Here is a 14,400-nt window from a genome sequence, read left to right on the forward strand (position 1 = left end):
CTCGCGTAGGAGAGAGAGGAAGAGTGAGAGATGAGAGCTGGTTGGGTTCTACTCCTGAGACTCGTGTCCCGTTAACTACAGGCCCCCATACTTTTCTCTGACTGTCCCCCCTCTCCCACTCATGAAATCGAGGATCTGCAGCAATGGCGCTGAGATCCCCACACCTCTCTCTCGCTCTCTCTCTCTCTCTCCCTCTCTATCGGAGGCATGGCCTCCCATCCCCGAAACCCTTAGAGCAATTCCACCCCTGTGGACTTTGCGCCAGCACCCAGCGCATTTATCCACTCAAATGAACAGTAATAGACTGGAGTGAACAGTAATAGGCCAAGGCATCTCCACCCCTAAAAAAATGCGCTGGCACCCAGCGCATTTATTTGGTGTGTTTTTTTTTTAAGTTTATTTCGGATAAGATTTTTAACCCATTTAAAATAAAGAATAAAAAAATAAAATAGTTTTAATTTCGGATAGGATTTTTAACCAATCTCGTCACGCCACGTGTCATTATCTGAACGTACTATTTTGTGAATAGATTTCCGATATTATTTTCAACCAATCCCGACACGCCACGTGTCACTTCCATGGTACAATAATTTAGCCAAGATTTCGATAAGATTTTCAACCAATCACGTCATGCCACGTGTCATTATCCGAACGTACTATTTTGTGGATAGATTTTCGATAATATTCTCGACCAATCCTGACACGCCACGTGTCACTTCCGGTTTACAATAATTTAGCCAAGATTTCGATAAGATTTTCAACCAATCACGTAGTGCCACGTGGCATTGTCCAGAACCTCATCCTTTCTTTTTTTGTCCATATAAACCCTACATCTCTACATCCATCCTCACACCAAGCTCAATCCTTCTTTTTAGCTCAGAATCCTTGTTCATCATTTTCAAATCTTGAGTTCTTATTACAATGTCTTCTTCAAGAAGGGTGTATAAGCAGTTGCAAGAGCAACAACAAAGGTTGTTGGCACAACAGGCAGAATTGGCCAATCTCGAGGAAGGTGGAGGTGGAGATGAGGCTTTCTTCATGGAGGAGGATGAGGATGATCACCATAGAAGGCAGAAGGCCTCACATTCCCGCCGTGTCATGGAAGCCGTGGGTCAGATAGCCAAACCAAGACGTGTTGCAAACCTCGATAGAAAAAGGGAAAAACGAGGTAAAAATCTATTGGAAGATTATTTTATTCCCAATAGCATATTCCCTGATCATGTTTTTAGACGGCATTTTAGAATGCAACGACATTTGTTCAACAAAATCATGAGTGATATTTGCAACCATGATTCATACTTTGTGCAAAAAGAGGATGCTTTTCATGTTCTAGGTCTTATTCCCGAGCAAAAAATTACGGCATCCTTGCGAATGCTTGCATATGGAGCATCTGCAGATCAAGTGGATGAGATCGCGAGGATGGGAAAAACAACTGTTCTGGAGTCCCTGATGCGGTTTTGCTCTGCAATTGAAGCCCTCTACACCAAAGAGTACCTCCGGACACCCACGTCAAGGGACATGCGAAGGCTTCTGAGGAAGGGTGAGATGCGAGGCTTCCCTGGCATGATTGGAAGCATCGACTGCATGCACTGGACTTGGAAAAACTGTCCAAGTGCGTGGCAAGGAGCATATGGCGACAGAAAATGAGCCAAAAGCATCATTTTGGAAGCGGTGGCTTCATTTGATACATGGATTTGGCATGCTTTTTTTGGTGTTCCAGGAGCTCAAAATGACCTAAATGTCCTTGCTCAATCCCCAGTGTTCGACGAACTGCTGCAAGGAAACTCGCCGAGATGCACATATTAGGTTAATGGTACCCAATACGAGGGATCATACTACCTTGCAGATGGCATTTACCCAAGGTGGTCAACATTTGTCAAAACAGTGCCACATCCACAGACTGAAAAGGAAAAACACTTTGCAAAATGTCAAGAAGGGTGTAGGAAGGATGTCGAGCGTTGTTTTGGTATCCTGCAAGCTCGTTGGGCGATTGTCAGGGCTGCAGCTAGAATGTTTGATGTCGAGGCTCTTCGATCCATCATGATGACGTGTATTATTCTCCATAACATGATTGTTGAAGATGAGTATGATTATGATGCCGTCAATGAATATGAGCCAGATCCGATGAACAACTCAAGAACACGTATTTATTGTGCTCATGATGGGACCGAAGATCCAGTGCAACACGAGCCGTTGGAACGTGATGGACGTTACAATGAATTGATCGTTCAGCGGTACACTAATGTGCAAGAGCCATACTGGCACGTAACCCGCCAGAATGACTTGATTGAGCACCAGTGGGGATTGCATGGAGGCGAAGATAATTAGAATGAGGCTTGTGGTTGAAGAATAAATTGTATTTTTTTTAAGTTTAAGTAATTCTATGTAGTGTGTTTTGTTTTTAAGTTTATTTGGTGAGTTTATGTAATTCTATGTAGTGTGTTTTGTTTTTAAGTTTATTTGGTGAGTTTATGTAATTCTATGTAATGTGTTTTGTTTTTAAATTTATTTGGTGAGTTTATGTAATCTTATTTCATGTGTTTAAATAAAGTACAAAAGAAATTAAATAAATAATTACATTAAAATTGCATAAGAAATTAAATAAAGTTCAAACCTAAAAAAAGAAAAAACATAAGAAATTAAATAAAGTTCTACTAGAAAAAAGAAAGAAAATACATAAAAATACATAAGAAATTAAATAAAGTCTCTCGAGTTAGGATATGTGGTGCTAGGATCTTGGTTGCCATGATTTGTGTAGCTAGAACCCCCTTGACTTGTTTCCGCATCTCTTGCACGCCTCCTACGCATGGCATCTCTTTTTTCCGATGTCCAAAAATATTTAGAATTCGGAGACAGTCCTACTAGAGACTTGCTCATAGTGTCACGATCTGCTTGAGCCATCCTTTCTTCTCGAAGCAATTCATTTTCTCGATGAAGTGCTTCTCTAACCAGCTCGTTCTCTCGATTAACTACTTCTCTTTGTCTTTCAGCCGCCGCATCACGGGCCTCAGTAGCTGCTAATATTGCTGCCATAGCAGCAACTTTTTCCTCATCTCTAGCCTTTTCTCGTGCCAAGTTTAGTTCACCTTGGCGAGCAAGTTCCTCCATATATTTAGTGTAGTCATTTTTGGAAGAACTACCTTTTTTCTTTGACGCCTTTTTACCTAGAGGCCTTAGGGACTGACGAGTCGGTTGGGTCTCGGGCACTTGTTCAGCCGTCCCTTCCGTGTCTTGAAATGTGTCGGCTTCTTGTTCGGCCATGTCTGGTTCTGGAGAACTATGTAGACCCATACCGTGCATGACAACTTCTGGACCAGTTGCCACAATTTTGTATTTAGGGCAATCTTTGACAATTTGCCAACATTCCAATCTATTGAATGATTTGTTCCCGTTCTTTGAATTGTAGAATGCTTGAGCTTGTAGTGTCTATAAAAAAGTGGGATAACATAGTGTTAAAAAATGCGGGTGTAACACAAATAAATAAATTCAAAATATTAATACGGGTGGAATGCATATAAATTACATAAAAATGACATAAGAAATTAAATAAAAATGACATAAGAAATTAAATAAAAATTACATAAGAAATTAAATAAAAATTACATAAGAAATAAGATAAAAATTACATACGAAATTAAATAAATCAAAATATTAATGTGAGTGGAATGCATATAAATAAATAAAAATATTGTCACCTGATCCGCTAAACTTGTCCCACTACGGAGGTTACCGGAAGCATGAGAGATGGCGTTTTTCCAACAAGTAAATGATGCGTTGAGTTTTTTCCAACGACCTTGAAGACCTTGACTAGTTCTGGCGTTTTCTCCATGTACATCACAAAACGCTTTCGTAATTTTACTCCACATCTCTCGCTTATCCATCTCATTACCCGTAATCGGATCATGAGTAGTGTGAACCCAACATTCACACAACGTAACATCTTCAATGAGCTTCCACGAAGACATTTTTTTCTCTTAAAGTGTAGAAAATATTGAAATGTAGATAGTATAGAAAGTGTAGAAAATATTGGAATGTGGTGTAAAGGTAGAAGATGAGGGTTAGGTATTTATAGGAAAAAAAATTAACATTTTTCAAAATTTTCTGTAATTTTTTTAAAATTTTCTGTATTTTTTAATAATTTTTAATGAATTTTAATATAGTTAATTAATCTGGATCGTTGGATTTGAAAAATATTCAAATCCAAGAGCTAGGGAGTTGCCACGTGGCCAACGGTCATATTTCTGACCGTTAGGCCCTTTTTTTTTTTTTTAATTTACTTTTTGTGAAAAAAACGTGGACCGTTGATCTTTGATCCGACGGTCTAGTTTAAAAGTAAAATTTAAAATTTTTTTACCATTGGAAATCCAACGGTCTAGAAAACTAGCCGTTGGAAATCCAACGGCAGAGAGGTAGCCACGTCGCAACTCGGGGGGGGGGACTGACAGCGCCTGCACGCGGGCCCCGGCGTCTGAAAGCTTGTCGGGCACTCGCCAAACGGCTGCGTGAAGTGCACGCGCCATGCTTCTTCCCCGGCTTCTGTCTCAGTCTCTTTTGGGCTGGGCTCTTGCCCAGCTCGGGCTGGGTACCAGTCAGTTTGTTGGGGTGGACTTGATTGACAGAGGCCTGGCTTGGTTTTTGGACTGGAGGCTGGGACATTTGGTCCCCGGTGGAATTGCTCTTACTGAATGACAGCAAACCCAAACCCACCCCAATCCGTCTCAAATGCACAGGACAAAATTACCCTCCTAACTTTTAATAACTACGTTACAACCCAGCCCAAAATCCCACGGTTTTGTTGTAAATAAAGCAAAATCGAGGGGGGAGGAATTGACCTCAAAAGACAAAATCACCCTCTGAATTTTTTAGAATTACCCCCCAACCCAGCCACATTCGGCTGGCATTGTCATAAATAAAGCAAAATCAAAACAAACCCTGCCCTCCCCCCTACTTTAGAATAAGTAATTACATAAAACCAGGCCTCTATGCAGGTAAAGTTACAAAAAAGAAGCTGCTCCTTGAGTTCCTCAAAGATCACGCTGCAGCTTCGGATGTCCCTTCTATTTCTGCTCCCAATGCATGTATCCCAACTGTGTCTTCAACTCTTACGAAGCAAAATGCATTCTTGCTTTTCGACTGGATTCGTCACCTGAAATACGAGAGGGTTCACATTCCAGAGAAGTTTTTGAAAAGCATAGCGAACAGTAACTGGCTGAAAGTTTATTTGAATGGATCTTCGGGTGCCAGCAGGCCACCTTCGCAGTCATTCATACTCACATCATCATGTGGAAACATTCTGCAGAGTGGATCTAATTTTGTTGATATCACATTGGTTGACATGAGTTATTATGGCGAGAAAATTAATGATTACAAGGAGGAGTTAAAAGTACTTGGAGTTACGTTTGAATACGCAGAAGCATGAAAGTTTATTGGGAATCGTCTTATGTCTCTTGCATCTTCAACCATTTTAACTAAAGACAGTGTACTTTCAATCCTGAATTTTATCAAGTTTTTGAGGGACAGCTATCTTTCACCAGAAGAATTCATATCCAGTATTAAAAGGGGCTATGGCTTAAAACGTCCCGTGGCTACAGGTCTCCGGTTGGATCTGTCTTGTTCAACCAAGGGTGGCGAATTGCATCCAAAATTAGTGACATTCCCTTCATTGATCAGGAGCTTTATGGTGAAGAAATTCTTCATTTCATAGAAGAACTCGAGTTGCTTGGTGTGGTTGTTTCCTTCCACACAAATTACCAGCTCATGATCGACCACCTAAAGCCACCGTCATGCTTAGCTTCTCTAACATCGGATGCTATTCTACTATTGCTGGCAATTATGAAGATCTCAAATTCATCTGATAAGATTGTCGAAGTATTGAGTGGAACAAGGTGCCTGAAAACAAACAATGTTTACAAGTTTCCACATGAATGTCTCTTGCTTCACGAGGAATGGGGTTGCCTTCTTCAGGTGTTTAGTGGTCTTCCATTGATTGATCACAATTTCTATGGAGACAAAATATTTTCCTTCAGAAATGAGTTGAAGAAAATAGGGGTGGTTGTTGATTATGAGGAGGCTGCAAAAGTATTTGCTCGTTATTTCAAGCAGTACGCATCTTTGACTTCCATCACCAAGGAAAATGTTGCATCATTTCTGTTGTGTTGTAGAAAGCTGAAGGGAACTCCTTTTAAATTTCCTGAAGATTTGAAAAGCTGCATTCGGGAGGAAAAGTGGTTGCGCACTCGTCGTGGTGCTTATAGATCTCCAAGAGAGTGCATTCTCTATAGTCCTGAATGGGAATATATCTCTCCAATATCTCGTCTCCCTTTTATCGACGATTCTGAAAATTGTTATGGCAAGAATATTCATGAATATAAGAAGGAGCTCAAGAGCATGGGGGTCGTTGTGGAATTCAAGCAGCATTTCCCCAGACAATGCGCTAGCATTGCTGGATTGCATGCAGATTTTATTGCAGGCGAAAGATTATTCCTTTCCGGATGCATTCAGAAAGAAAGTTTCTCAACCATGGTTGAAGACTTATGCTGGTTATAGGCCTCCCAGCAAGTGCTTGTTGTTCGACTACAAATTTGATGGGTTTCTGAAAAAGACCGACGGGCCTTTCATTGACGAAGAATTTTATGGTTCTAAAATTACAACCTACAGAAAAGAGCTCTCTGCGATAGGGGTGATCGTTGAAGTGGAGCAAGGATGTCCATTGATTGCCAGCCACCTTGATTTTCATAATGAACTTTCCACTTTCGTTCGAGTATACAAGTACTTGAATGAGTTTAAGTGGAAGCCGGATTGTGAGGCTTACAAAAGGATCTGGATTCCGAATGGAAATCAGAATGGAGAGTGGGCTAGTCCTGATCAATGCGTAATTAATGACAAAGACGGGCTATTTGGTTTGCAGCTTACTGTCCTGGAGACCTACTTTGAGCATAACCTGCTAGTGTTCTTTTCGTATGCTTTTGGGGTAAAATCTCATCCTTCTATTGAGGACTACTGCAAGCTCTGGAAGGTTTGGGAAAGCTCCAAAATAAGATTGTCGCATGCGCAGTGTTGCAAGTTCTGGGGTTATATTGCAAAGAGCTGGAATTCGAAAACAGAGAAAGTTCTTACTGAGGCCTTGGTGAAACTGCCTGTTAATTCCGGCTCAGATGAAATCTTGTTGCTAAACAAGTCGGACGTGTTTCTTGCTAATGACTTGCTACTGAAGGATCTTTTTGAGCAGTTTTCTCATCACCCCTTATTTGTTTGGTACCCGCAGCCGAGCTTGCCTGCATTACCTCGGGCTACATTGCTTGAAATTTACAAGAATATTGGTGTTTGCACTATTTCAGAATCTGTACAGAAGGAAGAACTGCCCCTAGAAATTGTCTTTGGGCAAAAGGTAATTCCAAGGGATGGTTTGATTTGGAAACCGCTGTTGAAGCTCATTCTTGGTTTTCTAGCTGATCCCGCCTTCAAAATGGAAGCAGAAAGGAGGCATGAAGCTGTGCAAGGCCTTCTCAATCTTACTATTGTGGAGACAATCGAACCAATCAATGTAAGCTATAACTTACCATTGTCTTCCGGGGAGGTTTTGAACGTGAGGGCAAGCCGAAAGATACGATGGGACAAAGAAAAGTCCACATTTTTCACACAGAAAATGGACAGATCTGGAGGGCAGAAAAGTGTCATTGAGTTTGCCACATATTTCTCTGAAGTAATATCTACCGGTGTCCTGTGGGAGAACACTGATCATATACCTGCACTTTCGGAGCTGATCAAGTTGGCATTCGTGCTGGATTTCGACGAGGAAGCAGTTGAGTTCTATATGAAGTCCAAGAATTTGCGAATCTTCGTCGAGGATGAGGAATTCCTCTGCGAACGCTGCGGCATGTTCGCTGTCCCCAGTGACCACGCGGCTGCGCGTGTTTCCTGGCGCGTGACAGCGAGTGACGGTGCGTGGCACCACCGCCGGAGATCACGGCTGCATGTGGCTGGAGCACAGAGGCGCGTGGCTGGAGCACGGGGACACATGACGGCTCGTGCGGCGGCGAGTGCAAGACCCGAGACCTAACCTTAGGTTTTTTTTTGGTTCAAAATCATGCGGCGCCCTCCATTTATTGTTTAAGGTTTAGTTTGTGTCCTTAAGTACTGTCTTACTAATATAATGTGTGGTTTCAATGTAAATAATTATTGTGATATTCCGATAATCCGTCAATATATAAATGCTGTGAACTTTAATCTGTATTAGTTAATGTGATTTTCTTGTGATTTTGGACAGTTGATATTTGATAGCTTCTTTTGTTGGCACCTGATCTATTCAAATTATTCATAAATATTATTTTGTTAACTTGATAGCTTCTTTAGTGTGACAAAGCATTGCACCCATATTTCTGTCTCTTGGATTTTAGAATCTCTACGAAATCTACCAAAATGCGTCCGAATCCTCGTGACGATTTCAGTTTCTTTCTTTGATTCATGGTATAAGGAAGGTACAGATGCAAATATCGGTTAGGCTAGTTGGACGGGGTAGCGTGCATGCCCCTTTGCAATCGAGTTTAAATTCATCAAAGTATATTTTTTTGTACAAGAAATAAATTAGAGTAGGCACCGTCTTGTCCTATGCCAAAGCTTGAATAAGGTTAGTTGAAATTTTGAATGAAACATTTTTTGTTTTGGGACAACTATTTTTGTTCACCACCTTTAGAGCAGTTCCACCGGAGGTGGAATAGCCCAGCACCCAGTTAAAAAATCAAGTTGGGACCTTGTCAATTCACCCCAACCTAGCAACTTGCCTGGCACCCAGCCCAAGCTGGTCTCTGGGCCAACCCAAAATTGATTGACCAAGGAGCCAGGCTATTTGCGTGGAGCGTGCAGCTCACTCTGAGTGGGCGCGAGTAGGGGACAAGGGTGCAGGCGGCAAGGCCCGCTGTCAGCCCACTTGTGCTTCACCCGGAAGGAGGCGATGTGGCTCTCTCAATGCCGTTGGATTTCCAACGGCTAGTTTTTGTAGACCGTTAGATTTCCAACAGTAAAAAAAAATTTTAATTTGACTTTTAAAATGGACCGTCCGATCACAGATCAACGGTCCACGTTTTTTCACCAAAAATAAAAATAAAAATAAAAATAAAGGCCCAACGGTCAGAATTATGATCGTTGGCCACGTGGCAGCGCCTTGGCTCTTGGATTTGAATATTTTTCAAATCCAATTATCCAGATTAATTAACAATATTAAAATTTATTAAAAATTATGAAAAAATACAGAAAAATTATTAAAAAATACATAAATTTTTTTTAAAAATACAGAAAATTTTTAAAAGAAGTTTTTTTTTTTTTTTCTATAAATACATAACCCTCATCTTCCACCTTTCACCACATTTCAATATTTTCTACACTTTCTACCAAAGCTTTCATATACTTTTTGTGTGAAAAAAAATACCAAAAAGCTCATCCTTAATTTTTTTTGTCCATATAAACCATACAGCCCTACATCCATCTTCATTGTTTTCAAATCTTGAGTTTTTTTACAATGTCTTCTTCAAGGAGAGTGCATAAACAATTTGTGGAGCAACAAAAAAGATTGTTGGCACAACAAGAAGAATTGATCAATCTCAAGGAAGGTGGAGGTGGAGATGAGGCTTTCGCAATGGAGGAGGACTCGGATGATGACCATAGAAGGCAGAGGGCCTCACATTCCCGACGTGTCATGGAAGTTGTAGGTCAGATAGCCAAACCCAGACGTGCCGCAAACTTCGATGGAAAAAAGGGAAAGACGAGGTAAAGATCTCTTGGAAGATTATTTTATTCCCAACAGCGTATTCCCTGATCATGTTTTTAGACATTGTTTTAGAATGCAACGAAGTTTGTTCAACAAAATCATGAGTGCTATTTGCAACCATGATCCATATTTTGTGAAAAAAGAGGATGCTTTTCGTGTTCTAGGTTTTCTTCCAAAGCAAAAAATTACAGTTGCCTTGCGAATGCTTGCATATAGAGTATCTGCAGATCGAGTGGATGAGATCGCGAGGATGGGAAAAACAACTGTTCTGGAGTCCCTAATGCAGTTTTGCTCTGCAATTGAAGCCCTGTACACCAATGAGTACCTCCGGACACCCACGTCAAGGGACATGCGAAGGCTTCTGAGGAAGGGTGAGATGCGAGGCTTCCCTGGCATGATTGGAAGCATTGACTGCATGCACTGGACTTGGAAAAACTATCCAAGTGCATGACAATGAGCTTATGGTGACAGAAAATGAGGCAAAAATATCATTTTGGAAACTGTGGCTTCATTTGATACATGGATTTGGCATGCTTTTTTTGGTGTTCCATGAGCTTAGAATGACCTAAATGTCCTAGCTCAATCTCCAGTGTTCGACGATATGCTACAAGGAAAATCGCCGAGATACACATATTGGGTTAATGGCACTAAATACGATGGACCATACTACCTTGCAGACGACATTTATCCAAGGTGGTCTACGTTTGTCAAAACAGTGCCACATCCATAGACTGAAAAAGAAAAACACTTTGCAAAATGTCAAGAGGGGTGTAGGAAGGATGTGGAGCACTGTTTTGGTATCCTGCAAGCTCGTTGGGCGATTATCAGGTATACTACTAGAATGTTTGATGTCGAGGCTCTTCGATCCATCATGATGACGTGTATTATTCTCCACAACATGATTGTGGAAGATGAGTATGATTATGATGTCATCGATGAATATGAATCGAATCCGATGAACAACTCAAGAACACGTATCTACTGTGCTCATGACCGGACCGAAGATCCCGTGCAACACGAGCCGTTGGAACAGGATGTAAGTTACAATGAATTGATCGTTCAACGGTACACAGATGTGCAAGAGCCATACTGACACGTAACCTGCCAGAATGACTTGATTGAGCACTAGTGGGGATTGCAAGAAGGTGAAGATAATTAAAATAAGATTGTGGTTGAAGAATAAAGTGTATTTGATGAGTTTATGTAATTTGATTTTAGTGTGTTTTTTTATAGTTTATTTGATGAGTTTATGTAATTTTATTTTAGTGTGTTTTTTTTTAAGGTTATTTGATGATATGTAATTTTATTTTAGTGTGTTTTTTTTAAGTTTATTTGAAATTTTATCCGAAATTGGTTAAAAAATTTATCCAAAAATAAAACTATTTTTTTATTTATTCTTTTTAAAAAAATATAAAATATTTTAAATGGGGCTGGTGCCAGCGCATTTTGTAGGGGTGGAGATCGTTTGTGCCAGCACATTTTTAGACTAGGTGCCAGAGCATTTTTTTAGGGGTGGAGATGCTTTGGCCGATTACTGTTCACTGAGATCTATTACTGTTCACTTGAGTGGATAAATGCGTTGGGTTTTGGCGCAAAGTCTTTAGGGGTGGAATTGCTCTTAATCACTTATATGTAACCTCCATGAATGGATTGTATCGTAGTAGTCATCATCATAAAATTGGGTTAATTACACTAACACTTTGAGATTTATTGAGTTTTCACACAACCTCTTCACGTTTAACACATTATACTAACACCCATTGAGGTTTTAATTCACTTACACAAAACCTCTTTTATTCAAATTTCATTCTAAAAAATTTCCGTTAAGACAGATTTAACCTTAAAATTAATTACATAAGAAAAATACATAAACTTTATAAAGAAATAGAAAAATCAAAACAATAATAAAAAAATCCCTAGCAGCCAACCATTTCCTTCTTGATAAAGCACCCGTCCCCCTACCTTGCCATGGCTTCCGGCAAACCCCATTCCCTTTATTGTTAGGACTTTATTGAATTGTCACTAAGCATTATAAGGACAATTAAACATGGAATAAATTAATTAATGACAAAAAAATCCCTTGTTTGTAGGACACTAAGTGCATTAGTTATGTTTAACAACTAATGAATGTGGAGGTTTTTTTGGGCTTCAACGATCCCACGATAGTTGATATGCAGTTGGGTTATAAGTCTATATAGGAGGTGTCCCTGCTCACACGAAGATTAAGTCAAAACAAGATCTAGAACTATCGCTAGGGTTTTGATATTAAGTTCCTTAGTGAGTAGAAGACTCTCTTGGTGTTGTCTTTGCTGCTTGATTGATGGGGTCCTCAGAAGAAAGGAAGGATCTCAAAAAGACCGTGTGATTCTTTCTTGGGACAATTGATTGCAGAAACTACATCAAAATGGGTTTATGATAATATATTATCCGAGTATGATAATCACATGAAATTGTAATTCATCAATCATAACATGCATATAAGTTCTTATAAAGAAGACAACATGTGAGTGGTTCAATTAATGAATTAGAGCATAGTGATTGCTGGGTTTCCTCTGATATCATTGAATTGTGGCATAAGAGAAGTCGGAAGAGCGACATCAGTTTAGTGTTGTTCGACCAGTTTGAGTTGTGGAAAATGATAAACATGACGAAACTAATTTCCCAATGAGGTATTGGAGCACGTGTTCTCGTTTATATAGACGGACCAAGACCGGAACTCGATCTCAACGGTGTGCAAGTCGTGGTAAGAGATTGAACAGTGGTGCAAGATGTGATTTTCAGCGAGAATTGCTACGCTGTCATCCCTAGGATGGTGATCAGGTGGTTCCCGGACATTCGATCCATCTGGCTCAAGGGAAGCCCTCACTTCACGAACTTCAATCTGGTCCTTGAAGGCTGGGGTGGTATGCATACCCCTGGATTGCCGCCATTGTTGTCAATTGCAGGTTTCTCTATTTCTCTGTTTCTGTATCTTTGCTTTGTACTGTGTTTAGTTTGGATTGTTTGTTTCTCATTATAGAAGCTGGTTTGAGTTTGATGTCCATACCATATTGCAATGTGATTCTTTATTCTTTTGAATGTATTAGTATGTTGTCATGTTGTAGTGCCATATTCTAATGCAAAGTAAATTATGTGGCCAAATAGAAACTACACATACCTCAGAACTACTCGAAGGTTCTCCTACTTACCATGTTAAAGTTTTATGCATGGATACTAGACAAAGACCTAATTTGAGTTGTGACTTGAAATTTTGGTGAAATAGCTGTGCAAATTAGGATGCATGAGTAAGATTGCACAACTGATATTTTTTGTCTCTTACCCAAATGTGTTACATAAAATTGCATGCCATGGTCATTCATTGAATAACTAGTTTATCCACACATGGCAGAATTCAGGATTTTTTGGAAGTATTTAGGCAAACTCATTGGAGTTTGATAAAGGATTGAATATGGTTGAATCATATTATGAGTGTTTTTTTTTTTTTTCCAAGGTAAAAATGTTACTATGAATTCATTATGTGGCTATTGATGTCTAATTGATATACATGTTGCAACCAATATGTGTCATAGCCCGTCCTGAATTATTTTTATCGTCAGTGTGAAATGTCTATTTTGCCCTTGGACGTTGAGGTGTGTTGTGTGTGACATGTTTTTAGAGGTGGTCCAATATGTTAAGTTTCTAAATTTTTGGACCCAACTAGAACTTAAGCTTTTGTTTGTTTTGGTTGGTAACCCAAACTAGGACCACTCACACACACCCAAATAACTCGTTGACCCTTCTCTCTCTCCTTCTCTCGAATTTTATCCATTTTTCGTACAAGTTCTACGGTCACTCTTCAAACTAGCTTCATCTTACTCGGATCGACGTCGAGGAGGTTGCTTTTGTGTTCCTTATGAACTCAGGAGCTCATCCATACCCTTAGTTCGACGTGAGAACTCGTAAAACCCAAAAACCAGAATTCCCGATTTGGGTTACTGTTCAAGCAATCGTAAATGTGGACTTTTCAGCAAGTTTTAAGGTCATAGGAAGCCTTAAAACATCTTCACAAAGCTCGGGGAGTAACTTTGGAGTGTTTTGAACATCGGGAAGCTCGGGTTAGACGAGTTGCAAAGGTGGCCAGAATATCGAGGTTTCTCTGGCGAGATCCCGTGGATTTCAAGGCTTGAAAGTGGTAAGGTTTTGTTCCTCTAGCCCTAAGCTTTATTTTGGTTCAAATTTAAATGAGTGAGATATGAAGCTTTAAAGATTTTCCAGAAACCAGTGATCGCAACAGCACCGGTGCCATACTCCGGCGAACCAAGGAAGAAGAAGAAGAATATTGACGGAATATTCTGACGCCGTCAGGTAACTTTAACGGCATATGCTACTTTTTAACGAAATATTCCCTAACGGCGTTGAGGTTTCCGTTAGGTGTGTCAGGCACGTGCCTACGCGTGGGGGCGCGTATAGCAGTGCCTTGGCCGGGGCGTGAGAGCACGTGGGGTCATGAAATTTTTTTCTAAAAATATGGGGATGTTCCTGAGGTTGAGTAGGTTATGGTGGTATATTCAAATACCCCATTTGAGCAATGTATGAGAAGTTATTTCCTAGTTTTGTGTATGTGCTTTAAATAACGTTTATTCAGTTATTTCGCATAT

At 40.1% G+C, this 14,400-nt stretch overlaps 4 protein-coding genes across 4 annotated transcripts; 3 read left to right on the forward strand and 1 right to left on the reverse strand.

Annotated features, from left to right (window-relative positions):
• Positions 1–862: 862 nt before the first annotated feature.
• On the forward strand, positions 863–1,715 carry LOC139196712 (uncharacterized). The gene is made up of 2 exons (XM_070823056.1): positions 863–1,168; positions 1,334–1,715. Exons 1-2 carry the CDS (start codon positions 922–924, stop codon positions 1,645–1,647), a joined length of 561 nt encoding a protein of 186 aa, XP_070679157.1. The 5' UTR covers positions 863–921; the 3' UTR covers positions 1,648–1,715.
• Positions 1,716–2,562: 847 nt separating this feature from the next.
• On the reverse strand, positions 2,563–4,185 carry LOC139196713 (glutathione S-transferase T3-like). The gene is made up of 2 exons (XM_070823057.1): positions 3,696–4,185; positions 2,563–3,426 (listed from the first exon to the last, which is right to left on the reverse strand). The coding sequence occupies exons 1-2, from the start codon at positions 3,963–3,965 to the stop codon at positions 2,695–2,697; spliced, it is 1,002 nt and encodes a 333-aa protein (XP_070679158.1). The 5' UTR covers positions 3,966–4,185; the 3' UTR covers positions 2,563–2,694.
• Positions 4,186–4,518: 333 nt separating this feature from the next.
• LOC139196901 (uncharacterized) lies at positions 4,519–8,059 on the forward strand. The gene is made up of 4 exons (XM_070823254.1): positions 4,519–4,666; positions 4,989–5,397; positions 5,592–6,449; positions 6,547–8,059. The coding sequence occupies exons 1-4, from the start codon at positions 4,519–4,521 to the stop codon at positions 8,057–8,059; spliced, it is 2,928 nt and encodes a 975-aa protein (XP_070679355.1).
• Positions 8,060–9,514: 1,455 nt separating this feature from the next.
• On the forward strand, positions 9,515–10,856 carry LOC139196902 (uncharacterized). The gene is made up of 4 exons (XM_070823255.1): positions 9,515–9,762; positions 9,836–10,134; positions 10,354–10,456; positions 10,592–10,856. Exons 1-4 carry the CDS (start codon positions 9,515–9,517, stop codon positions 10,854–10,856), a joined length of 915 nt encoding a protein of 304 aa, XP_070679356.1.
• Positions 10,857–14,400: the final 3,544 nt, after the last annotated feature.

The sequence above is a fragment of the Malus domestica genome, chromosome 06 (genome assembly GCF_042453785.1).
Source record: "Malus domestica chromosome 06, GDT2T_hap1".
Classification (NCBI taxonomy): domain Eukaryota; kingdom Viridiplantae; phylum Streptophyta; class Magnoliopsida; order Rosales; family Rosaceae; genus Malus; species Malus domestica.